The sequence below is a fragment of the Podarcis vaucheri genome, assembly GCF_965113315.1.
Source record: "Podarcis vaucheri genome assembly, chromosome: 3".
In the NCBI taxonomy this organism is placed as follows: Eukaryota; Metazoa; Chordata; class Lepidosauria; order Squamata; family Lacertidae; genus Podarcis; species Podarcis vaucheri.
Genome location: NC_138761.1, coordinates 69,702,097 through 69,729,594, shown reverse-complemented (window position 1 = coordinate 69,729,594; position 27,498 = coordinate 69,702,097). Strand labels below are relative to the sequence as shown.

Genomic DNA, 27,498 nt, shown 5'->3' with positions numbered 1-27,498 from the left:
AGGTTTGTTTGTGCCACCCTGGAGTACTCTCTATGTACTGTATGCGAAGTTCACCGGACAATCCAGCAGAAAGGAGGCGAGAAGGAGACACAAAACTACAAGCTCTGACAGAATATGAGAGTTGGCACAGGGGGTGGAAAGAAGCCCATCTCTTTCTCCACACTTTGACTCCTTAAGAGCTGTGTGGGGAGTGCGCACCTCCGTCTGATGGACCTGAAACGGTGCCAGTGCAGTTTAGGGAGGCACTGCTTCTGCTACTAACACCCAGGCAGCTATCGGAAATTCCTGTAGGCCAGCTGCTGAAGGAATCCACTTCAACTCATCGTCACTGGTCTGCAGCAAATTCATGATGTAGACAAACCACGCACCTTGGGAGAGTTGTATTTCATACCGTAAATTAAACTGTGTCACTTCCCTACAGCAAGACGGCTCTGGATACCGTCCCAGTTCGGTCTCTTTCATGTATCCCACCCCCCTTTCTTTGCAAGTTTGTGCTTACTCAGCCACTTTGATGCTCTCTCCTTTTCCCTCTCTCTCCCCACTTTGCCCCCACCCCATACTGTCTACAGCTTCTGTGCCTTCTCTCCTCCTTTCCTCCTCCCCATTCCTTGGCAGCCCCACCTCTTATGCTTTCACCCCTCCTTTTCTCCTCCTCCCTCACAGTTAGTGGCTTGAAAACTTTTTAAAAGCTCTTGCAGCGCTTCAAGTTAGGATGAAAAAGGGGTTTTTGTTTTGCTCTGTTTTTTAAATGAGTTCTCAGCACTTTTCTTTCAGGAAAGGGGGAAGGAAAGGACGTCACAAGACAAAAGAGCAGGGGACTTTTAAAGTTTAAATAGGCAGGTTGGGTGCCTGAAGAAGTTTCTGCCTTTTGAGTTTTAACCCTCTGAGGAACTTTGTTTGACTTTCTTCACTGCTGACAAGCAAGGTAAGGATGGAAAAGGGTTTGGGTTTGAGCGGGGGTTTTTAACTTCAAGTTAGTTCCAAGCAAATCTTTTCAGAGGACTGTGGATACCTCAGACTTTAAAGAAATGAATATTTTAAGTGCAAGAGTTTTATTACTGTTCTTAAAAAAATAAATAAATCCTGTTACAGCTGCAAGGACTCCTCTGGGTGTCCCTCTTTGGGGGCACATTTTAAATGTACCTGAATTTTATCAGAGAAATGTATTTGGGGGAGAGATATCATTTATTTCAGTTGATTTAGGTGCTTCATTTTCACACTGTAACATTCTATTTGCCAGGTTTTTCCATCTCGTTTACCAAGGGAGCCTGTTTTATTGTACCTCACCCCATATAACAAAAGAAATTCTTTCTCTGGAGAGAGCATCTAACTTTGGGGCACAGTAATCACATCACAACAGTGTTGTGATCTCTCAGTTGCTTTGAAAGGGTCACCAAGTTAAAGCAGTTAGATCCTACCTCAAGTATTTCCAAATACCCCCTCTCAGCATACGCGTACACACATTTCACTTTCATATGGAAATCATGGCTTGTCTTTAATAGTTCATACAATGCAAGGTCCTTAATTAGGGGCTTTGTTCAACTGCTGCATGGGCTTCTGTTAACTCGTAAGGGGATGTCTTTCAGGCGACCTTTGCTTATTTCCTCCTTATTTGCTATTTTGAACAATTGAGCTAAAAATTGATGGGGATTTCAAGGGAATCTGTACAGTTAGTGTTCAACCCCAGATATGGACTGTGTGGAAGGGATCTTATATCACCGCAGGCTGGCAATGTTTGCGAAACCTTTTGGTTACTCTAGACTGAAATTGCGTATTACCAAAGTCTTTCAGAGAATATTGTCTCTGTCTGCATCAAGCTGCATTCCTGCAACCTCTTATGAAAACCATAGTGTAGGATTGGAAAGGAAAGAGTCTTGGCATCTACCCTGAAGCTGGTTTTTTTCCTTTTGAAGGTATAGCAGGGAGGCTCTCAGAGTCCCTGCTATGAGTAAGCTTCTTGTCAGGAAGGGAAGAACTAATTCAAGGCAACAAAAGTGGATTTTTAACATCACTTCCCCCCCTTTCAACTTTCACACACTTTTATGCCCAGTTTCACCTCTCCGATCAGGTTCTGCTGTAGTATACATTGCTAGTCCTTCAATCTAGTGCATTGTGTTTTAGAAGCAGAAGAATGTTCACAGAAAGATTTGTTAACGCCAACAAGGTCAACCAACAGAGGAACATGTCTCTGTGATTTCAGAAATCTGTTTGTTTCTCAGGGAGGAAGGAGCTGGGGGGGGGGGCGGAGAGAAAAGGAGCTGACCTGCCTTGAGCTTCCATTCAGCCATATTAACATCTGGAGTTTTGAAGCCTCCAGACTTTGAAACTGTTTACAGTAATGTTTGCTGGAGGTTGGGGGGGGGCGGTTGGCCGTGTTCAAAGCTAAACATTGGCGCTGAGCCATGATACCTAACTAGAATACAAATGGGAGAAGGATGAACAGGCGGAATTTGAAAGGGTCAAGGGGAGATGATGGGAAAAAATCTGAGATTTTAAGAATAATGCACTCTATACCAACCATGATAAAGCAGCAATCATTAGCAATTATTGTTCATCACTTTTAAGCGTGCAAAAGAACTGTATTGTTCATCCTTTCAGAGAAGCTCTATGAAGTGGGACGCTTCCCATTTTATATGAGGGGGTGGAAAGTGAGCCTTAAGGAAAAGCAATCTTAGAGAGTGGTTAACTGAGCAAAGAAGCAAAGGGGCCTATGTATCTTTGCTCAGAATTTATTTCAGGGAGATGTGCAGCACAATCCTCCTGTATTTAATGGGTCTTCCTTGGTGAGTGTCTTGCTGCTATAACTTTGCAGTAGAAATGAGCTCAGAATTGCAGTCTGACTCCCCATATCCTACACAGTCAGTCCCACAGAGTCAAGTGGTTTACTCAGAGTTACTACTGCTTAAAGATGCACGCACTCAAACAGATGCCAATCAAGTAAACGCAGAGTTCCATCCAGCAGGCAATGGCTCTCCTATCTGGCCTGAAAAACAAGCTGTTTTTGAAGGAAATGCTCCTTGGGGTTGAGTAGAAAGGCACTTGCATGGATGACATCTGTTCACCACCAAGTAATATTTCTGAGTAAACAAATAATCTCCTCGAATCATGGATAGATTGGGCTATCTGATATGTTGTTTGCAGGCCTTTTTATGAATGATTACAGGGCTTCCTTAGCTGTTGACCTCAGTACCACAGTTGAAACTCCTCATGCTGCTTTTCCTCCTTGCATTTGACTCTCCCTGCATCTAACAAAGGAGCTTGGTGCCTTATGCCTTAATCTTCAAGGTGTTAGCTGGACTCCCTGTTGATCTCATGCTTTGGTAAAAGTGTGGGGGGGAAACCTCGCTCTCAGTTATTGGACAGACCTTGGAGATTCAATTTTGGGACTAAAGAAGGGGAAGAGCCTTATTGTCCCATTTCTCTGCATACTGATTTTGGTCCCAAATGTAGTCCCTTTAGTGATTGGTTGCATTTCTTTTTATCTCACCTTGATCCAAAGAGATCAGGAGGTATGCAAGGTTCCTTATCTCCCATTGAATATTCACAACAACCTTGATGGGTAGTTCAGGCTGACAGAAGGTGACTGGCCCAAGGACACCCAGTGTTCTTTGTAGTTCAAATGGGATTTGAACCTGAGTCTCTGCAGCCCAAGCCCACTGCTGTAACCACTGCAGCCCACTGCCTCTGTAGTGAAATCCTACACATTTAAGACCTTTAGTGTCTCAGCTGGATCTGGGTTTGTAGCCTTGTTGGACAGTAGGAAAGGCATTTTGGGTCCTTAGATATTTTTTTTTTAAAAACCCAACAACTGTAGATCTAGGCAAAATGTCTTTTCCGGCTTGCATGTGAAATTTTCTGTTATTTTTCTCTGCTCACCAGATCTCATTTTCCATATCCAGCCTGGTCCTCATTGGTAAATCACTACCCATATCTTTTCTGAAGAAGTTCTCATGCAATTTCTGACCCTCTCTTTATTGTGTCCTGGTTACTCTTTGGAAATGCCTACATCTCACATGCTTGTACTCTGTTAGAATTCCAACAGGTAGCTGGCTGAAAGCACAAGTAGTCCCAGTTTTTTCTGTAGGATTTTATGTGAACCAAAGAACTAGCCAGCCAACTGCAATATGCGCACATGCTCCCCACCACAATCCCTCAGGACCATGACAAATCCTTCCTTCTGACCTTCTGACATTATGCTCAGTCATCATCCTAGAACACTGAAAATGTCTTGTGTGCCCTGGAAAACATGAGCCATAAGTTATGGCACACGGCACAGCTTCACTTTCCCAATTGTGGTTTGCAGATCAAATTTTTCCTGCATATGGTCACTTAAACGCTAACCAAGTAGTACTGCCATTATTTTATTTCTATGACATGCTTTTTTTCTGAAAAGACACTAAGGACAGGCCCCTTTTAAGACTGGATCTACTGTTCTGGCACCTCTGATCGCTACTAGTTATTTGTATGCGTTGCTTCAGACGTGATGGTCCCACACAGCCAGCAGAATGTACAGTTCTTTCCCTGTTTGGCTGGTGGAACAACATCAGTGCCTCTAAAGGAGGAAAATAAGCAGAGATGTTGCACAAGCAGTGGATACACATCCACAGCGTGTGCATAACTTCCCTCCATGAGTTCCCCAGGGGATGCAATAATCCTGCGCCACCAGCCAAGTGAAGTGGCTGCACGTTCAGCTGGTTGTTCGGGATCACCCCATGCAAAGCTTGCCTTGAGCTGGTCTCCGGAAGTCTCTGTGTGCCTGACAGGGAGCGACGCAGAGCTAGTGCTGACTGTGTGGAACTCACATCTGGTCTGGCGGAGCAAGAGCCGGATTGCGGCACAGGGAAAGGCACCTTGCATTTTCCACAGATACTTCCCAAGGACTGAGCCAGCAGCGCAGCAGCCTTCTGTGTGCAGAAATAGAATGCAGTAGAAATCCGGCCGAAATCTTCTTGTCATCACTGGGCACAACACTGCAAACCACTGCAGACAAAACTGGGATTCCACCTGCCCAAACTATACGTTGCCAAATCATTAGTTGGTTTTTCAGCGATTGGTTCCTGAATTGTAGCCACATTTACTTGGAAATATCGAAGTTCAATTGGTTATTCTGCTAACTTTTCCCAATCAAATGACTTCAAAAGATCAATAATCCTGTTAATGTTTACAGTGGTACCTCAGGTTAAGAACTTAATTCGTTCTGGAGGTCTGTTCTTAGCCTGAAACTGTTCTTAACCTGAAGCACCACTTTGGCTTATGGGGCCTCCTGCTGCCACTGCGCCACCGGAGCACGATTTCTGTTCTCATCCTGAAGCAAAGTTCTTAACCTGAGGTAATATTTTTGGGTTAGCAGCGTCTGTAACCTGAAGCGTATGTAACCCGAGGTACCACTGTACTGAGAAGTCCCATTCAGTTCAATGCTGCTTATGCCCTAGTAAGTGTGTATAGGACTTGGAAATCTATCCTGAATTGACGGAGACTAAATTGGATTTTCTATTTCTCCTGGACCTGCCCTACCATTAGGCAGAATGAGGTAGCTGTCATAGGCAGTTGATTTCGGTGTCCTGAAAAGACAGCAATTTGATAGTTACTGAGGGTTGTGCTCAACTAACTTTTACTCAGAGTAGAACCATTGACATTAATAAACCAAAGTTAGCCATGGTCATTAAGTTTTACTCTGGGTAAAAGTTCCTAAAATATAACCCCAGATTTATTGTTACTGTATTTTTACTGACATGGAGGAGGAAAGGTGCTTGTGGGATTTTCTGACTGTGATCTCAGACTAAATTTTATGTACTTCAACTTGAGCCAGAAGGAAAGAGCACCATTTGATGCTCTGACTCAGGCAGCAGAATGTCTTGGGCTGGCCCTGCAAGTCTGCCATGCAAATATAAAACCTTCATGGGCTAGGGAGTGTTAGCTTTCTTCCACTTTCAATCCTTCATTGTTAATATTCAAACACGGAACAAGTGACTTGCAAGAAATTAAGATGCTTTTGAAAGTCATGCTTAAAAACCATTTATGCTGCAGTGTGTTGCTACATAAGTGATTAAGTCAGGGTGTGACAAGTATAAAGCATGATTTTATGCCAGCACTGCAGGAACAGCATGTTATGAACATAGCTAACATCATAGGTGGGCCAACCTAAACATTTAGGATCAGGGTTTGATATTTATTTACATTCAGTCCTCAGTGGGGATTATAATATGAAAGCTAAGGTGGATATTATTCCAAGAGTTACTTCCATGGTGTATTCACCATGGCCTTTCCTCACAATGATCACATGCCATCTGCAGGATCAAAGGCAGCGTTGCTCCCATGTCCCACTTGTGGAGCTTCCTAGAGGCATCTGGTTGGCCACTTTGGGGAACAGGATGCTGGCCTTTGATCTGATCCAGCAGAGTTCTTCTTGTGTTACCCAGGACTTGTGCTCAGGATCAGACCATTCAATGCAAACCATTCAATCCCATGCATGTTGACTGAAAAATGCTACCCTGTGTTCAACAGAGCACATTTCCCAACAAGTATGCTGTGAATTGCAGAGTTCGTTCATTAGTTGCTAAATCAAAATAGTGTCACTCAAAAATTAATAAAACTAAAGACCTACACTAATGCCATGGCTTTTCACTGTGCAGTGCAACTTCTGAGTTGCCTCCTCTCCACATATATACCCCACGCCCTCCTAAAGCTGCCCAGGAGAGTTGAGGGAAACCCCAGAGCAGATCTAGGAGGTGTAGAGGGAGAGGAGAGGGTGGGGAAGTCATATTGTGCAGCTAAAAGTTGTTGCGTTAGAGTAACTGTTTAGTTGTTGGATACCATTCTAATTTCCCCCAAAAGGGGATAGGATTCCTTGTCTCTTTAAAACTGTATCTATTTAGAATCTTCTGATGAGCTACTAGCAGAGCTTTAGGGATATTTGCAGTGAATAGTTTTGTTGAAAAATATTTGTCTTTTTAGTAATTCACCCAAGGAATGCTTCCTCCTGAAGTAAATACAGTATAGCCTAGAGAAAAAATCAAACTTCATTTTGACTACTAAAACAAACTTTAAAATTATTGATAATTTGAAAAGAAATATTGCTGACATAGAGTTAAACAGCTAAGACTTGGAATATATCTTCCCATATTAATTGGCCACAGAGGAATGTAATTAAAAACAAATAATCCAAAACTTTCTAGCAATAATGCTTCTTTTGTTTTCAGTCATACTTTCAATCTGAAATAACACTATGCTGTGAAAAAAACAAAACACCATTAAGCCTGGAGGGAAGTCTCATAATGGCATATTTTAACATCGGCACCAAGCTAGTTAATGAAATCAAGAAGTTATTACTTGACAGTGGAATGGCTCTCTCTCGGATAGAATGAAGAAAAAGGAAGCCTTTCAAATACAAGCTTCATAACTTTCTATTTAAACACTTGTGGCTTGCAAATCTACTTTGCATTCATAGTCACCCCACGCAACCAGGATGACCTACATGTTAAAGCTCCCGCAAATGGTTTCTGCCTCTTGATGAAACCCTTCATGCACAAAACAATGCTACGCAGGGGCAAAATTCCAACATTCACCACAATGTAATGTCACCAATCACTTGTTTTGGGAAATGATATCAGGCACCTTGTCTCTCCCTCTCTTCATGAGTTATGAACACTGTCAAGCTGACAGCACCAGCCACCTGTCCCAGCAGAGAAATCAGTGTGGAATTATGTCCACAAATCCCACTGTTGTATGTTAGGTGCTCAGGACAGGGGCTACAGTCTTAATGACCCACAAACATCTGTTGTGTACATGATCAGTCTTTGGGATGGTAAACTTAGTGGTGAAGCACATGCATGGTATGCAGAAGGTCACAGATCCCACCTCTTTCTTGATCTATAGTATGAAAAGAAATAAACTACATAAACAAATGTGAAATTGCTGAGACCCAGTTAAGAATGCTCAGAACTAGAATTATGGGCGCTTAGAACTAGACTCATATTTATGAAAGTGGTAGATTTTCTAGTCTGTGTTTTAGCTCTAGTTGCTACCATATCTCTTGCAATCCATGATTCAGGTGTGACAACTCATGCATCTCCCTTTAAGTGCACACTATTTTGACTGTACAGCACGCAATACTTGAGCAATTTTTGTTGTTTCTCTGTAGGTAGCAGGCAGTGAAGATGGGTGACTGGAGTGCTCTGGGAAGGCTCCTTGACAAAGTCCAAGCCTATTCCACCGCAGGAGGAAAGGTGTGGCTTTCTGTCCTTTTCATTTTCCGAATCTTGCTGCTGGGGACAGCTGTGGAGTCTGCTTGGGGAGACGAGCAGTCAGCATTCCGGTGCAACACCCAGCAGCCTGGTTGCGAAAACGTCTGCTACGACAAGTCGTTTCCCATCTCCCATGTGCGCTTCTGGGTCCTGCAGTTCATTTTTGTGTCCGTGCCAACCCTCATGTACTTGGCACACGTATTTTACGTGATGCGGAAGGAAGAGAAGCTCAACAGGAGAGAAGAAGAGCTCAAGGTGGTTCAAAGTGAAGGGGTCAACGTAGACCTCCACCTCAAACAAATAGAAATCAAGAAATTCAAGTATGGGATTGAAGAGCATGGCAAAGTCAAGATGCGCGGGGGGCTGCTTCGCACCTACATCATCAGCATCATCTTCAAATCTTTCTTTGAGGTCGCATTCGTGGTCATACAGTGGTACATCTATGGGTTCACCCTGCACGCCATCTACACGTGTGAGAGATATCCATGCCCACACAAGGTGGATTGCTTCCTCTCCCGACCCACGGAGAAAACCATCTTCATCATCTTCATGCTGGTGGTGTCTATCGTCTCCCTTAGCTTGAACATCATTGAGATTTTCTACGTCACCCTCAAGAGCATCAAGGATCGCATGAAGACAAAAAGCAACCCTTTCTCTCCCAACAGTGGCATGAGCCCCTCCAAGGAATGTGGATCCCCAAAATACGCCTACTTCAATGGCTGCTCCTCTCCAACTGCCCCCTTGTCGCCCATGTCTCCGCCAGGATACAAGCTGGTTACTGGAGACAGGAACAATTCGTCCTCCTGCCGTAACTACAATAAGCAAGCTAGTGAACAGAACTGGGCAAATTACAGCGCTGAGCAGAACAGGATCGGACAGGCTGGGAGCACTATTTCCAATTCACATGCCCAGCCCTTTGAATTCCCTGATGATCCTGAGAACACGAAAAAAATGGGCTCTGGGCATGAGCTACAACCTCTGAAGGTGGTAGACCAACGGCCTCCAAGCAGAGCTAGCAGTCGAGCCAGCAGCAGACCTCGACCTGATGATCTGGAGATCTAACCCTCTGTAGCAACAGTAATACTTAACACAACTATGATATGAAATGCATTAGAAGATGCACATGTGGTGTTCCTGCAGTTCCATTGGAGGTGGTACTTTAACAATCTCAGCCTGGAGATTTTAACAAACAAAAAACATTGGGATTTTTTTTTAAAGTGGGAAGCTGGGGTGATTTGGAGACATACAGCACATGTTGGTATTTAAAGTAGTCAGTTTTTTAAATTTTAAATGCTAATTTTAATTTTTTTAAAACTTAGTCAACATTACAGTAGCTGGGTTTGGGTTTGTTTTGTTTTGTTTTGTTTTGTTTTAGAAAAGGTTATAAAATGCCTGGAGATGTGTGTGTATAATATGCTGATTTTTCTAAAGAGTTTTGTTTTTGTTATACTAAAAACAAAAGTTAAATCTGAGAAAATTCTTTTGGTCAGGATGAAATGGAGATGGTATTCTTTTATTGAATAACTGGCAGTCTTAAGTCAGATTTTGATCATTTTCCTATAAAGAACATTCCATTGTTAATGTGCACTTTGAAGGAAAATTTCCTGGTATAAACTTGTCTGTGTCTATACATTCAATCATTTAATTCCTTGGAATCAATCCATAAATCAATCTACATTTCAGTTAAGGCCCACCCACTATGCTTTGCCCAGTTGTTCCCAGGGTTTCAGACAGAACAATCTAATTGATAGTGTAGGTTGGAAGCCCTGTTCTGCACCATCATTGCTTGTTATCTTACAATCACAAGCACCTGCCACCCATTCCCAGGTGTGAAATGTAAAGCTGGACACTGAAGCCATTTTTATTTGTTTAATTTGTGTTTGTTTCATGCTGTCTGCTGTCAGCAAACCAATTTATGACAGAATTCTATTAACGTAAATGAGATGTGAATGGTGAAGATAGAATCCCAGCAACTAGACTGTGGTTAAAATTGATGGGAACACTTCCACTAAGTTCAACAGCATTTGGGGTTAGGTCTAGTCACTGCCCCACCAACCCTTTCCAGAGCCCTGATATGCACATATCCAGTTAAATTACAACTGCTATTTAATAGAGAGATCTGTGCATACGTCGGAACCCTTATATCTGTGTTTACTTCTGTGTTGTTTTTAAAGACAAGGGTGCCGGGAGTCGATGAACTCTCAAACTAATATGCACACAAAAATTCTTAAGCATTTTGGGATATTATGGGTCACTATGATGTTTACATTAAATAATTTCAGCAGTTCAAACAAGTCAAATGTTAGTTTTACGAATCTTAATATTATTCCCATGTATCCTGTAGTGGATAATTTACCATTTTTACAAACTACGAATGCCATCTTAAGAACCAAGCCCTGACAACCTTTGAAAAACTTCTACTTGCATTCCAAATAGAAGCATTGCTTGAATTGTGAGTAGAACACCGAAAGTCACATGCTTCAGAAGTTCTCGATTATTTTGCTTCATAAAAGAAATTAAGGAAGAAGAAACCTGCTAGGTTACTGAGTCCATTTCTCTGACTTGTTTTAACTTATGCTTGAATAACAGAGATGATAGTACTGGGGGTGGGGAGGGGGAGGGGAGGGGGAGTGTTAGCCTGCCAATAATGTGAGAGACTTGGGTACAATTTACACATCCATGTAAATCACACAGTAACTGCAGTTACCACATGATAGTTTAGGGTTACGCATCATAGATCCCACCATTGATGGAATAAAGGAATGTGAAAGAAAGCACTTGATAACTGCAACCTCAGTGGATTGTGTGAATGGACCCTTATACAAACGGCTTTGAGCTGTACTAATAATATGATGCCTACATCTGTTTTTATAGAAACAAGCATATCTTGCTTGTCATTCACTTACAAATCAGTTCAACTATAACATGGTTCAGTTCAATTTTGATAGTTCATTCCTTCTCAGTGACAGCTTTGATATTTGCACATATTTTTTTTTGTTTGGGGTGTAAGTGAGGCTGAAAGAGTACAATTCTAATTTATTTGAAATATATGCTAAGGAAATATATCAGTTTTTATTTTCTTTTTCAACCGCAGTGCCTTATACTTCAACACAGTTCCACAAGGAACATAGCCTTGGTTTCATTGTGTACCAGTACAGAGTTTTGGGTTAATATGCTAGGTTTTTACTAAGTTGTGTGACATTCCATGTTAAAACCATTGCCAAGCTCATTGATTGCATGTATGCCGCCATAGTTCATCAAATCACCTTGTCTGGAGAGCAAACCTTAGTCAATAAAGTCTAATTTAGTATAAATAAAATTGCCAATAGTCATTTGTGTGTGTGTGTGTGTATAACTTGAAATTAGGTATTAAAAAGGCAGCGTAGCCTGCAGTTTTCATCACAGAGGTATCTCCCATGCTGTAGAGGCAGGGGAGAAAACACACTTGCTGCTCAGTTACGCTAAAAGCCAATGCCTTTTGAAACAGGCAGAAATTCATAGTCCTGGTTTGCTTCTCTACAGTTAGGGAAGGGGAGCTGGTTGCTGAAGCAAGCAAGGAGCATTGGTAAGACGTTGGTAAACAGAGCTATGTGTACCACATGGCCTGTCCTGCATCCCCGAAGACAGTCTGCAGATCTGCAGCATAGGATACTGTCCTGCCACAAGCCTTGAAGTAAGATTCCTCTGCCAATCCCATCTGCTTCTGCATGTGGAACGGGAGGGGGTGGCATCAGACTGGGCATCAGTGGCTGTTCAGGTTGGGCACTGGCAGAGGGCCCCATGGGCTCCAGCTGCCCCTCACCGGCCTGACACGGCTGTGTTGCCACTTAACAACCTCCGGGTGACCATTTCAGCAGTGGGTGGACAGAGCTGCTGCTTTTGAATGGGAACTAAGGTTGGCTCCTGTCTGCAGTGGCTGTCTACCAACTTAATTTACCCAAAATGCACAAGCTCAGCTGCTGCTGCTGCATAGCAACAGATATTTTTTTAACAAAACCATACCTCATTGGGAGAGTGGGTATATGGGTGTTGGGGGGGGCAGGATCAGTAGCTTCAGGCCAAAGGGGGCCCCTGATGCCTGGCCTTGGATGCCATCTGATTCTTCACTTCAGGCAGCAAATGGTCTTGGGCCAGTCCAAGCTGTTGATATCAGCTTCATGGCAATTCATAGAGCTCTATGTACCAACTTGGACCTTAGGTTCTGCATTCTGCCAATTCCCTTTCATCCTCATGTGTGGATGAACAGTGTCCGCTGCCCAGCACAGCCAAGCCTCACAGGATTTGGGGAGAAGCCTTCAGTTACTGATGGGCACATTCTTTTATTCCCATTCCAGGAAAAGTTTGGTGGAGCAAGCTTTTCTATTCAGGTGTCCACTACCAAACATTCTGCTTTTGAAATCCATTTTGGATTATATAACGCCCAGCTCCTCCTTGAAGCTTATCATACACCTTCAGGTTCAAGTCTGGCAATTCCAGAAGTTTCTCCCATGCCCAGGTCTCCTCTGTGATCAGTCACCACACAGCACAGGACACCTCTGTACATGTCAGGTTGTGTCTACTGTGATGAAGAAGTTTCTAGAACTGAAAGAGAACTGTGAAGTTCCAGGCTGTTCTCTTGTCTGTTTTTAGTATGGTTCCACCTGACAAAAATGACAAATTCACCTGTGGCAAAATTTCAACACTTTTCTAATGTAGGTTGATCTTACCTTGTGTAGCGCTCCTAGGGATTAGATTTGAATGAATGTGTGAGAGAGTAAGTTATGAAACACAAAACAAAAGCAAGCTAAGAGTCTGGTGCATCATTTAAAAATTGCCCCTTTATGCCAAGAACTCAGGATTCTAGTCAGCTTCAGAATTATACTTTGTTAAGATTAATGTGTGTCTTTACTGTTCCTTCTGCCACTCCTGCGTTCCACACATCAGAATATGCCTGGAGTCCTCTTCCTGACATATTGCAAAATGTTTCACCTGAAGGGGAAGGCACTGATTTTTTTGGCTCTTCAGAACACTTCAGAGCAATGATAATTATTGTGTCATGCAAAAATAATTGCATCCTATGATGTATTTTTATCATTTCAACTTTAGTCAGATACATATATGCAATCTAAAATCCTCACTCAGGGACAACTTGTATTTCAGGAGTAGGGAGTTGTTGTTTTTTGTAAGACATTTCTACGTTTGAAAAATAATGTGGGCATGAACCGTCCTTTAAAGTGCAGATTGTGCCCACTGCCTGAAGATTTACGGTCTTACCGAAGAAAACAAAAGAGAGTAAAAGGGAAGGAGAATCAACAGTAGAAAGCCATGGTGAACAGTTGCCCAAGCAGACCACATAAGAACATAACAAGAAGCCTTGCAGCATCAGGCCAAAGGTGTATCTGGTCTAGCATCCTCTTCTCACAGTGGCCAGCCTATGGGAAGCCTGCAAGCTGCTCCCAAGTAAAACAGCACTCTCTTCTCTTTCTGGTTCCAGCAAACTGGTATTCAGAGGCATACAACCTCTGACAGTGGAAGTGGAACATAGCCATCAAGGTTTATAGCAATGGATAGCCTTATCATCCATGAATGTATCTAATCCTCCTTTAAAGCCATCCAAACTGGTGGCCATCACTATATCTTGAAGGAGCAAATTCTGTAGCTTAACAATGGCCAGCTGAAAGGTCTCTCTTGCCTTTTGTCTGATGTAGAGTGGCTGCTGGCTAATGCTGGAGTCCAAGACAGAAAGGACTTGATGGTTCTTGGGCCAGGCAGGCAATGGGAAAGCTTGTTTTTGGTCTAGCTTCCTCTGCTAAGCCACATAAGTGACTATTGCATAGAGGCTTAATTTGCAAATTGTCATTGACAATAGAGTTATGGGGGTTTTTTTTGGGGGGGGTGTGTGACGTGGTGTATTTACTGGATTTTCCCCTGAAAGGATAAATCTTGATTAAATGAGGTGGTGAATATGGACTGTAATTGCGATGCCATCATCATTATATGATGCATAAAATTTGCATGCATGAAGAGTACTAATCCCACAACAATACTCTCCTAGAAGCACCCACAATCTGAGAGGGAAGGGACCAGTGGAGGCTGGACTTTCTCCTTCCTTCTCCTCAACTGCAAAATAACTTCATGTGTGTAAACTCCATTTACACACAGAGGGCTCTGGAGCCTTTCTCAGACACAGAAATAATGATCCTGCCTGGGAAACAAAATGTTTCATGTCGCCATGGGCTGATCTCACTTTACCTTTTGTCTCTGACAGATGCTCAGATACGGAATGCTTATTAAATTGCAGTGAAGAGAATGTGGCTGTCCCTTTAAAAATGCTCAAACCTGGGACTCGGCTACCTTCCTTACTGCCGTTTCTGAGGTTTTTTTAAAGGAGCACACAGCAGATTACGCTTGTTTTTCCATGTTCATAAAACACAGTGAGGTGCCTTTATAGTACGAAAGGTAAATTGACCCTATTTGTTAGGAAAGAGAAACTCTTTTTGACATTATTGCCTCACTTGTGCTGGCAGGACCAGAAGAAAGGAGCCCTGTGTGCGAAATCCTTGCTCTTGGAATGATGCCACAGCCTATATAAGCTGCCCTAACTTGCCTGCAGATTAGCCTTCTTTGCTGCAGTCTCCAGATCAGGAGACTGCAAGGTTAAGTTCTGAACAACTGTTCTATTGCCCTTATGATCCACTTTTCTGCTTAATAGCCAACGCAATAGCTTACTATGCTTTTTCATGCCTAGTTTCTGTTTCCCTTGACAGCTGGTGAAAATTCTTTTCTCTGGTGAATTTCTGAAAGGATCTGCCATAAAGTTTGTAACCTGAACGAAAACGACACTTTTGAGTGTTGTTTATCTCCTAGTTCCTCATGAAATGCATTGACAAAGATGACAGGCACATCAGGTCTTAAGTACTTAGAGCTTTAAATATATTATTTGCCTCGCACACAGTGGTTTAAGCAGACACTGTTCTGAAAAAACATGGAACCCATCTTCCTTACTTGGAATCAGCAAGTAAACCAAACAAAATATGTTATTTTGCACCCAACAAAAATATGTTATAACTACAATCCTGTTCATACATACCTGAGAGTAAGCCTCACTGAAGTAGACATGCATAAGACTGCATTAGGCATTATAGCCTCAGGAATAATGATAGCCATCACTTTAATTGTCATAATTTATTCCTTTAACTTTCTATCAAAATGCTTGAGGCGCTTAGAATAATTAAAGTGAGAACATTGCGAGATAAAACCGCAAGATAAAAGATAAAGAGAGAAGAGCAAGTGTTTAAACAAACCCTCCAATAAACAGAGGTTTAAAAAAAAGTTTGGCAGGAGAAAGGTCTGCTGGAAAAGAAAAGCCTTTGCAAAGTGGTGTGGTGGGAAGCCATCAGGAAGGGCTCAGGGCTGAGGCTCCCTCAGAGTTCCACAATTTTGGGCCTGGCTACTGAGAAGGCCACCACCTTTATCTCAACCAGATCTCATTAGTAAATATTGAAGGGGAGCCTCACTGTCAAATCTTACTATGTATGCTGGATCATATGTAAGAAGATATCCTGGTCCTAACCTAAGCACTTGGAATTGGACCCAGAAAGGAACGGGAATCCAGTGAAGCTACTGTATTTCAGAAAAGGAGTCACCTATGGGAGAAAGTGTGGATTAGGTACCAGGCTAGTATATCCACAAACGGAGGCCTGAAGACAATCTATAGAAACATATTCAATCTATGAAACATATCCAAAATAAAAGTACTTGCTTACATTTTTTTAAAAAAATCTTAGGCCCCATCTGAACATACACAATTTATGCATATTTGACTTGTTTGCATATGCGCTTGGCAATTAAAAAAAAAAACAATTTAAAAGGGGTGGAAAGCTAGTGGTTCTCGGGGGAAAGACTTTGGCACTCCCACCTACTATTGCACCCAATGTGTTTTGATGATACGTGATTTTGGCTTTATGTACTGTCCCCCAGAATGTAACCCTTGGGTAAGCTGAGAGTCACCTACATACATTTCTCAGAGCGGTTTAATAACCAATTCATCTTCCTAGGGAACTCTGAGAACTGTAGCTGTGTGGGGGGAACAGTGGTCTGATAAAAACTCTCAGCAGCCTTAAAAACTATACTTCCCATGATTCATTGGGACAGCAGTTTTCTGTGCTTTGTTTCAGGTGTGTGGAAGCGTCAGGGACACCCGCACTTCCAAGCAAGAGAAAGCAAGAGAACTTATAGACTTACTAGCTTAACATGAGTAATGTTCTTCTGTTAACTCTGTTCAATCCGGCTGTGGCCCATTACAGAAGCTACATTATATGGATCTTTCTCCTCCTACCCCCACTTCTCTTCCTCTTCAGTGTATGGAAAAGGAAGAAAGAAAATACTGTCTGTGGTTATTAGAAAAATAACAATTCAGGGCCCCTACAAAATGCCAGGCCTAGCTGAAACAATCATTTTCAGTTTCTGCTTTAGCCTGAACCACAGAGTTCGCTTTATTCTAAAGACTAGTTCAATTCAGAGCTGAAGCGGCTCTGGAATCACTCAATCCAGCTGTTTAAATAACAACGCCATTTACTATGGCTGTTCACAAATAATTGCTGCAGTCAATAAGCACAACAGTTTGATCTGTTGGTGATACAATGTCAGGTTTCAGCACTCGTTTCCCCAGTTTTAGTTTGTGCGTTATAAACTCTCAACCCTGTTTCCACATTTATGGTTGCCCAAAGAAATCCAGTTCTCTACAAGTGTCATGTGCTTTGAAGAATTTCCTCACAGCTGTCTGAATCTCAGCTAAGAATCAAGTAGCAATTTGCTTAATATGTATGAGTAGAAACATGTTTCTTTAGCTCCTGTAAATTATAGGGTCTGTTTCCAATGTAATCATTCCCCATTGACTTTAGTCTTTTTCTCCCCAATGCTTCATTCTGGAAATGTGCCCCACAATCCTTTACATCAGCATATTTGAACAGCACAATCCTATGCATTTTTTACCCTAAAGTAAGTTCTACTGTCTCAGTGGGGCTTACTCTCCAGTCTCCTCCTCGCAAAAACCTCCCTGAACCCAGAAGTGTTGGGCAACTATTGCCCAGTGGCAAATATCCCCTTTCTGGGCATGGGGCTTGAAAGGGTGCTGGCAGTCCAGCTTTAGGGAAGCCTGGATAAGACTCAGTTTCTGGATCCATTTCAGTTTGCTTTCAGGCCTGGTAATGGCACTGAAACTGCCTTGGTCATACTGGTTGATGACATTCTCCTGACAAATGAGGGAATGCAACCTTGCTCTTTCTTTTTGCATCAGAAATACACCCTTCAGAACCCAAGGGGCAAAGGGAAGGAGGGATTGATAGACTTGAGGGAAAAAATACTAGAAGGATTAGAACTGCCTGAACTTCCAGAATGACATTGAAAGATGGCACTGGATATGGTGCTGTTTGGAAACAGATTGATTCACAGACTGGCTCTTGCATCTCTGCAGTGCAAGACTTACATGCTTGATATTGGCAGTTAAATTTGCAGCAAAAGTCAACTTGGAGGGAAAATCAGAATAGCAATAAATGCAGTAGGACAACCATGTTAGCCTTGTGCGGGTGGGGTGGGGGAAAGACAAAAAGAGCCAACTTTGAATGCAAAGATGAAAAGTATCCCACAGAGTCAGCCCAGTTTAGGAATTTCTTTAAAATACAAGAATGCACACCCTAAATATCACTCGCTGAACAACTTGACTGAGCTGAGAACGAATAATTTGAGCTGTTGTAAGGCCTGCAGCTTGTGGAAACCAGTCAATTCTTATCAGAGCACCTAAAGAAAGAGGGAGAGATGAGAATGGAGAAGATTCTCCATTCTCACTTCCTCCTTCTCACTTCCTATTCAAACAAGCCAAGTGTCAGGTGGCCATTTCTAGCTCTGCCAAGGGGAAGAATAAGGCTGGAGCAAGTAGAGGTGACTGAGGGCAGATGGTCTGAAATGTGTTGCAGCAAGAGCTGTATAGGAGAAAAAGCTTGCAGATGTACAAAGACATGGAGGAAGGCAGTTCTTTGAAAGCCATAGCAGAGATCATAATCTCTGTTGTAATACTTCACTAGAAATAATATTTCATTGGAGATATCAGGCCTTCTACGTCAAGAAGAAAGGTCCTCTGCTGGGAGGTGACTGGGAATCTTCCTGAGAACTATAAACTCATTTGTCAGCAATAGTTCAATCCAAAGTGAACAAGGGCATATAAGCCTCCTTAAATCAAGGTCATCAGCTTTGGTGATAGGGCATTGAAGGGGAGAAACTGTTTGGACTCCTCACATGTAATGAGACAAAATAAGGATGGCTTTAGGCAGTGTTTACATTTGTCCACAAAAATCAAGGGCAGGAAATGAAAGCAAAACAATGAATTGTACAAGTGCCCAGTGATTCTAAGATACCCAGAGAATTATGCCAGGGGAGCACAGAGCATGTGAAAACATCGTCCTGCACTGAGATTAGAGACACAAATGGAGTTTGTCAGGCCCATAAAATGCTGACTGAGACTGTTGGTAAGCAGTGTAGCATCCCTGGTGTTTTTAATGCTATCGGGATGCTGGAGGCGAGGGAGTGGTGAGACACAAGCTGCAATCCTATTCACAGCTACCTGGGAGTAAATCCCATTGAGCAAGGCATACATTATTGATTCCTTGCTTTTTGCTCCATTTAGAATTAAAATACTGTAGGTGAGGCTTGTAATGATCCTGCTCAGCGTTCCAGCCAGGAGACTCTATTACTTTATAACTTCCCCTGCTAAGTTTTCCCTTTCTTTACCTCCCTCAGCAATCAGTCAGCATGCTGTGCCCTCTGAGGATCCTCAGTCTTCGTTGGGCTGTTTTGAGGTTGTTGTTTTGCTTCCAAAGATTTTTTTGTACTTCTGAAAACCTTGGTGTTCCTCCAGGCCTGCTGATCCCTCCTTGATGTGTTTGGATGGTGTTGTTTTGACTTCATGTGGATATGCTGTCATCTCTAAAGTTTGGAAATAGAAAGATGCAGGACCACCATTCAGCTGGCCCTGCCTGGTCAAGTTCTGTTCACATTTCAAGGGGCAAGGGGAGACTTTAAACTCTTCAGCAGGAATCTTCACAATATACACACAAATTGCTTAGTCCCCCACCCTCTTTTTTCCACAAGACAGAGCCCTATTCTTGTTCCTACATATAATGGACACAGGGATTCTCCTTTCCCCAACCATATTGAAGCAAAGCTAGCTTTCAAACTTTAGGATCCCCTATGCAAAATGGGGAGACCAGGGATTATTGACTGGGTGACCAGAAACACCAAATAAGCAGCTCTCTGCCCTTCCTCGGAGTCTGTGCTAGCATTTATTTTTTGTTTGCGGTTTGGGAGAAAGAGATGTGTTTTCTTACTGGATTGTATTGTCAGGGCAGTATTTAAATATTTTTGAACACCCTGTTCTATGGAACATTCTTTTCAGCAGCAAGCTAGTACTTAAGGCTTTCTCCAGCTGCACAGTTCAGGATGAAGCCTGCAGGTGTTACTCATTGTAATTAAATAGTTTGGGGGCCGAATAGCTGGAGAAGCCATTTTATCTCTCCCTTGACAGTTGCACAAACTTGCCTGGGCTTTTCGTTTCTGCGGCACATTATAATTAAGGCAGACCGAAGTGGCACTCAAGGTGCTAGTTATCTGGATCTCCCAGTTCCTAGGCTGCAGCAAGAGAAGCGCGGACAGTGTTACAAAGCAATGAATTCATCCAAACCTTCCTTTTCATGTGCATCCCAACAGGGCTTATGAGCAAGGTTTCCATCAATGACTCCTTATATGCTGCATAAATAACAACCCATTTAAACAAGGTCTTTTTATCTTCAAAGTGCTTTGCAGCCATTATATATTTAATGTGGTGCCAAGTCATCGCATATGATAATTTCAGATGGTCCTGATGATCTATGGTGAGAACAAAGAAGAGATTCTTCAGCCACATGAAACAAAGGGAAATCACCAGGCACCATCACTTTTTAATAATATTTCATAGAGAGAGCAGAACAGGGGCCTTTCAGTTCTTAATAGATGTATGATGTATGGCTGAGTAAAGAAAAAGCCAACGTTAGCATATTAACAACGCAAAAATTGAAAGCCTCTTTTTGTGTCTAATAGGCTACAGAATGTCCAGAATTATTTTCCAGGTCTATAGATTTGTCACGGGGATTCTCAGTTTTCTTTAGCCCTTTTTGCTTTGGATATCTAAGGAAGAAATTAATAAGGATTTTTTTTCTTTCGTGTGAAAGAAGGCTTTTTAATGAGGGCTTCTGTCCATGTGTTTTCTTACGCTAAAGCAGTAAACTAAAATTTGGTGAGTGCTCTTATGCTCCAACTTGGTACTTACCAGACACTTTGGACCACAATTCCTATCATCCTTGGGCTCTGCTGGTTTTGTCTGATAGCAGCTGAAGTCTAAAATATGTGGGCGCCAGGTTGGGAGAAGACAGCCCTAAAGGATAATTAAGGTGGAGAAAGAAAGATGCACATTGTTAGGGCCAATGACTACTTTCTGTGTATGATAGTTCATATGCTTTCCTTTTAGCGGAGAAAAATGTTATCCTCACTTATCAGGTTTCAAATTCCAAATATCCCTCTGCTAGTACCTTTCATTTTCATGATTATCTTACCTGATGTGTCTGGACTAACAGATTTCCCTCAGCAGAATGCTGGATTTAGTTGGCTATTATTTTATTTTTATATTGTTTCAGTGCATGCATCACCTTGTGGCCATATCTTGCTTTTTTGTTGCAAATGTTTTCAAAGCTCAAATAAATAAATATACCAACAACAGAAAAAGCAAAACCTGCAGCTGGAGAGTTGATAGTTGAGAAGAGACAGCCTAATGTAGCCCCAAAGCCAGCTGGATATTAAAGAGTGGTGTGTTCCATTGCCATAAGGCATTGAAAATTATACAGCCCCTCCTTGGGAAGATGTAAACCTTGATCAGTACTAATTTTATGAAAAGGTCTGAAGAGTTATATGGGCTTAGTAAATACCACTTCTTACATTATTAGAGGGAGTGGCTGCATTCAGATGATCATATCTAGGCTTATTAAAGCCAGAAGTTCCCTTTTGTTTGTTTTTTGCGCGCGCGCGCGCACGCACACACACACACACACACACCTTTTTCAGTGAACTGAGATTGAACCAAGAAGACTCTAACTAACCGGACAGACAAACTATGGTTTCCTGCTTCAGGGAAAAAGCTAGGATTTTGAACCATAATTTGAAGATAGTTTAAGCAGCTGCTTTTTCCAAAGCTGCTAACCATAGTTTCATGGTTTTGACAAAGAGGGATTCAAGTAGAGGATTTTCACAGCACTGCCTACCTGAGAAACTCACACTGGGGATATGCCAAGGATTAAATCTGGAACCTTCTGCATGAAAAGCATGTGTGACATATGAGTCTCTCCTGGCACTGTGTCTCGATTCCCATTTGTCTCTCTCCCATTTGTTGCCTGGAAAGGAAGCAACATATACAAGCAGTTAGCTGTTTGAGGCAACTTGCATGCTTGTACATGTGACATCAAGTTTGGGGGAGCAGAAAAGGAGAGAGGAAATCCTAGAAAGAAATATAATCAACTCAGAAAGAATTTACAGAAAGAATTAGAAGTGAGAATGACAACCTAAAAATGTTGGAGTCTTACGGCTGGGCAATCCTGCAGTTTTCACTTGCTCAGTCTTTCCGATGATACTAACGTAATAAATGTTTCTTCCCCAAGAATGTTGCTTTTAGGAAAGAGCTTTATTCCAAATAGCATTCATTTGCTTCATGAAAGCTGAATGTGTGGTGTGGTTCAGAAGCAGTGTTTCTTAACAGGCTCTGACATCACTGAAAAGGCTACTAGCGACTGTCTCATGTCAAACAGTGTTTAAAAGGACCGACTGCCCCATAGTAACTGTGTGGCTCATACTGTGTCTGGAAACAAGCACAGGCTTAGCCTCACGTACACTCTATTTTAAGGACCAGTCATTTCAGAAACTTTATCCTCTTTTCCTGCTAACCAAAAGTATTACACAAAACCATAAACGCAGCAATATATCTCAGGTTCTGCCACCGAGAAACTGTTTGTGCTCAGCTTCCTTGGCTTATTTTTACCTCAGAGTCCCACTTTTGGTCAGTGAAGAGTATTTCCTCTGCCACCTTACCCCAGAATGAACTCATTACAGTAAGGTCAACAGATGATCTACGCAGCTATCTGGCATAGTAAAGAATATAGGAAAAGATCTGCTGGATCAGGCCAAAGGCCCATCTAAGACAACATCTTGTTCTCACAATGGGCAACCAGATGCCCATGGGAAGCCCACAAGGATGACTTGAACACAACAGTGCTTTCCCCACTGGCATGTATCCCTGCTGTCCACAGTACAGGTAAAAACCTATAAGCTCTGCAATCCTCTGAGTCCAAATTTAGAGCTATCGCTATTAGAACTCTGCCTGCCTGCCTGTCTGTCTGTCCCTGCTCTACTCCAGCTATAGTATGGAAGTAAGAGCTGGACCATAAAGAAGGCTGATCGCCAAAGAATTGATGCTTTTGAATTATGGTGCTGGAGGAGACTCTTGAGAATCCCATGGACTGCAAGAAGATCAAACCTATTCCATTCTTAATTACATCAGCCCTAAGTGCTCACTGGAAGGACAGATCCTGAAGCTGTGGCTCCAATACTTTGGCCACCTCATGAGAAGAGAAGACTCCCTGGAAAAGACCCTGATGTTGGGAATGATGGAGGGCACAAGGAGAAGGCGACAACTGAGGATGAGATGGTTGGACAGTGTTCTCAAAGCTACCAACATGAGTTTGACCAAACTGCAGGAGGCAGTGGAAGACAGGAGTGCCTGGCGTGCTCTGGTCCATGGGGTCATGAAGAGTCGGACACGACTAAACGACTAAACAACAACAACAAAGTCAAGGGAGAGATTTCCAGGCTATAAAGGACCATTAAAATGGTTCCTTACATATTTATTGTAAGCTACCTAAAGAAATATATGCAATGAGGTGACACGTAAATGGCGTAAACAAACAAATAAACAAAGATCTTTAATCAACTTCCCTATACAGCAGACACACAAGCAGAGCAACAGGCCCATTTGTGTTAGGCAAGGTAGTCCAGACTTGTGACACTATTAATGCAAGAGGTTGGAAGGTAACTTTAATGTGCCACGTGATCTAACTACTAGTCAATGTTATCACCTGTGTTCTGTATACAGTATTCAGAGTTCATCTCCCCATGTCTATTTTACTCTCACAAGAACCCCGTGACTCACGGGCCATGATTTAGGTTAGACTGACAGTCAAAAATCCAAGGTCATTTAGTCCTGTCTCAAATCCCAATCCTAGTCCTACACCCTGACCACTGTAGCTCTCAGGAATCATGCAGTAGCAAGAGGAGGAACGTATCTTTGGAGAGTTTGCATTATACAAAGAGGACCACCTTTCCAAATCACCCTCTTTAGGTTTAGTCTGCGGTGTTGTTGCTTAGCTTTATATCCCACTTTGCAATTTGGCTCAGAGTGGCTTGCGGATAATACACAACCATGGGGGGACGGACCTACAAACCTGTGCAGCTGCCAGACGAAACAATTTCAAAATAATCTCAGTAGCCCTAGATTGAAACAGTCAAAGAATGAACACAGGCAAGGTGACGTCAAAGTGTCTCTTTTATTCAGGAGGGTGATGACACGACTGTATTAAAAGACCTAATGAAGAAGGAAAACCACAAAGCAGGCAGGATGCCTTTGATTGTGTTTATACAAAAAGAAAAATAATTTAGATTTGATCTTGGCTGAATCATGGGCCTTACCTCAGCCCATTACACTATTAGCAAATATTTATATCACAAGCGTGCTTTAAACATATTTCCTGGGCAGAAACATTAACAGTTTCCAAGCAGCTTGTATCTGAGACAGTGAGACACTATCATAAAAGGTATAAAGGAAGTTGGAGAGCTACTGGATAGGATGTCCCAGGAACGTCTTCTGTTGACTCCTCTGAAATGAATGGCGACTGTGTAAGAGCACTGCTTCTTTCTTACTGGACTCAGGCACAGTCAAAATAAATATATCATTGCACAAGAACACAGCTGTGTCCTTCTTAGTCACCTCCCATCCATCTCAGTTTTCAGGAGGACTAACGTAAGATATGTTCCCAATGGACTGCTTGCTCTTCTCTTTGCTTTTTTTTTTTTAAAAAAAAAATTCCCCTGATTTCTTTGCCTTTTGAGAACTTTTTGAATATCTGTTTCCTTGCTAACAAACTATTGGTGACTTTACCATGAAAATATTTTGCAGTCACTACAAGTCTCTAGGTGTTAATCTATTTTTGCATGGCGTAGTCATTTCAAACTTGCAAATCCTTGCCAAACGACAAAAGCGCTCCAAGCATAGCTTTCCAAATACTTTGCTCTTTTTTCAAAGGCATAACTTTAGTTGCAAATGATTACTCTGGGTTTTTGCACCCAGAATTCTTGCCTCCAAAGTCTTAGAGAATCAACAGCAGGTACTGAAATAAGAAAAGGGAGATGTGGCGATAGCAGCAACAGCACCTGTAGGAGAGCTTTAATAACAGTGCATCTGGAGTCTAATTATACTATATGTGTATACTGTAGAGAGCTGCTTATGCTGCACAAAAAATAGCATTTATTTGCCATGGATGACAGTGACTCACAGAACAATCATGCAAAAATAGACAAGCCAGCACAACACGAATGATTCCTCGCATGTTGCATGAACACACATGCCTTGGTTGCATCAGGGCCGCTCCTGTGATCCTCACATCTTGCGAGCCATAAAACACACACAGGCAGATGTAAACCTGATGGGGCTTTTGCAGCAGTGTGCTGCTGTGCATGCACATAATTTTAGAAGAGGCAAGCACCCACCTTGGGGGAAAATGACACTAAAATTTAAATAAATAAATGTCACAAACATAGGCATTCCCTGCACATTCCATTATTTCAAGGCCCTGTCTATCTGGGAACATAAGAAGCTGCCATATAGCAAGACAGACCATTGATAAATCTAGCCCAGTATTATCTACACTGACTGGCAACAGCACTGCAGGCTATCAGACAGAGGCCTTTCTCAGTCCTGCCTTGTGATTCCAGGGATTGACCTTGGAACCTTCTTCAGGCAAAGCAGATGCTGCACCACTGAGCTATGCCCTCCCTTTTTACTCCAGTATATATGTAATTTGCAAATCCTGACGTATTTGTATATTAACTCATCATAGCACATACCTCCTTCATGAAATCCAATTCCTGCTGACACTACAATTCAGAGCAAAAACAAAGAAAGCATTGATTACATAATCTCTGTATTGAAGGAAGGCTGAGCTCGAAACAACAACAACAACAACAACAACACGATTTAGAAATTTGGGAGAACACAACTCTAAAGCAAGGTCTCTTGGATTGTTTGATGCACAGCTATCTATTTTGCACTCAGGAACATTCTGTAAAGGAAGTTGCTACCATTCCAGTTCAAGGAACGCTACCTGCTTCCCACTATATGAATATAAAGGCTCCAGTATACATTGCAAATAAATACTGGTCCCAACAGCCCTTGTCTCCTTTTATTCCACTTCAAACCTCATCCTCAGTGACTTAAGAAAGGAGAGATGCTGTACTGGCCAAGGGGACAAGGCAGCAGTAGGGATGATCTCCCAATGTCGTTTTAAGGTAGAAGGTGCAATGGAAGACAGCGCACCTGTGTTTTTAAGAGTAGCACAGGTGAGGGAATTGTGTAGGTGTCTTCCTCATTGTATAATGCTGCAGAGTTGAGAAAAAGCTGGTATCTGATGAAATGTCATAATCTATACAGCCATAAGTGAGATAAACAAGTTCTTATCTTCTGTGGTGTCTTATCACCTCAACAGCTGCAATGCAAAGTGTCAGACTAGGCCAGGGATTGTTTCAAACAGTGGTTCCAAAGTGGGAGGAGCTGTTCCTTGGGGTGGGGGGCAATGGGATTACCTAAGGGGGTGCTAAGATGCAAAGGAGAGGTAGGGAAGCACTGGAAATGTAAACAAATATGAAAAGCTGGTATTACGGGACCAAGTTCATCAGCTTTGCTGAATTAAGTGAATCAAAAGTTTTTATTGGATTTTGAAGAAATCTGCCATTAATTGCTACTGTTTTGAATTTTATTGCACTGTTATCTTCCTTTGTGGGTCTTGCCTTATTCTGATTAATGCTTTTCTAGGGTAGGAGGCACTGGAGATGAGTTTATGGGGGAACAAGGCCCCAGAAAAGTTTGGGAACCACCACTGGTTTAGAAGCTCCTTTCTCTCCCCTCTCCCCAGCCCTGGCCCCATGTATTACAAACCAAAATGAGGAATAGACTGCCTACACATTATACTGGTACAGTGGTACCTCGGGTTAAGTACTTAATTCGTTCTGGAGGTCTGTTCTTAACCTGAAACTGTTCTTAACCTGAAGCACCACTTTAGCTAATGGGGCCTCCTGCTGCTGCCGCGCCACCGGAGCACGATTTTTGTTTTCATCCTGAAGCGAAGTTCTTAACCCGAGGTACTATTTCTGGGTTAGCAGAGTCTGTAACCTGAAGCGTATGTAACCTGAAGCGTATGTAACCTGAAGTGTATGTAACCCGAGGTACCACTGTATTCTAAAACATGGCACCACAAAGAACCAGGCAATTGTCAAGTGGAAATATTCTACTACATTTGTCTCACATCAGAGCCTAATTGAGCTGTGCATGAGTCCTGCACCTTTGCTCAGTAGAGGAGACGTGTTTAATTTACCATAACATTTGTGAGTTTAAAATAATAATAATGAGGATCTCTCTCTCTCTCTCTCTCTCTCTCTCTCTCTCACACACACACACACACACACACACACACACACGTATCCAGATTCCTGACAGCACTTATGGAACCAGGCAGTGCACTGAACACCGTGTTAAATGATATATGACATCTCCTGTAGGGGAAAAAATATGTCAGAATGTTCCGCCAATTGAGCCATCTGATTAGCTTCAGGTGTTTTAGAAAAGAAGTGGTATGCACATATCTCCAAAAGTACTGAGGCAGGCCTCGCAGAGTGTAACTAAGCTGCTCAGACCATAATCTCTGTGTTCCCAGTGGATGTCACTGTGACGAGGGGAAACAATCAAAGCTCTGTCATAAAACAGGTCAGTGCATTTGATAGCAGCATGGACTTCTCGGGACAGAGGGCTTTTGGCACTATTGCCTGATGTTATTGACTAGGGAGCATGCTACTTCAGTTCAGCTTCATTAACCATTTT

The 27,498-nt window shown here is 42.3% G+C and overlaps 1 protein-coding gene across 1 annotated transcript; it reads left to right on the top strand.

The window, feature by feature from the left end:
* The first annotated feature begins 629 nt into the window (after positions 1–629).
* GJA1 (gap junction protein alpha 1) lies at positions 630–11,562 on the top strand. The gene is made up of 2 exons (XM_082216574.1): positions 630–925; positions 8,141–11,562. The coding sequence occupies exon 2, from the start codon at positions 8,157–8,159 to the stop codon at positions 9,303–9,305; it is 1,149 nt and encodes a 382-aa protein (XP_082072700.1). The 5' UTR covers positions 630–925; positions 8,141–8,156; the 3' UTR covers positions 9,306–11,562.
* Positions 11,563–27,498: the final 15,936 nt, after the last annotated feature.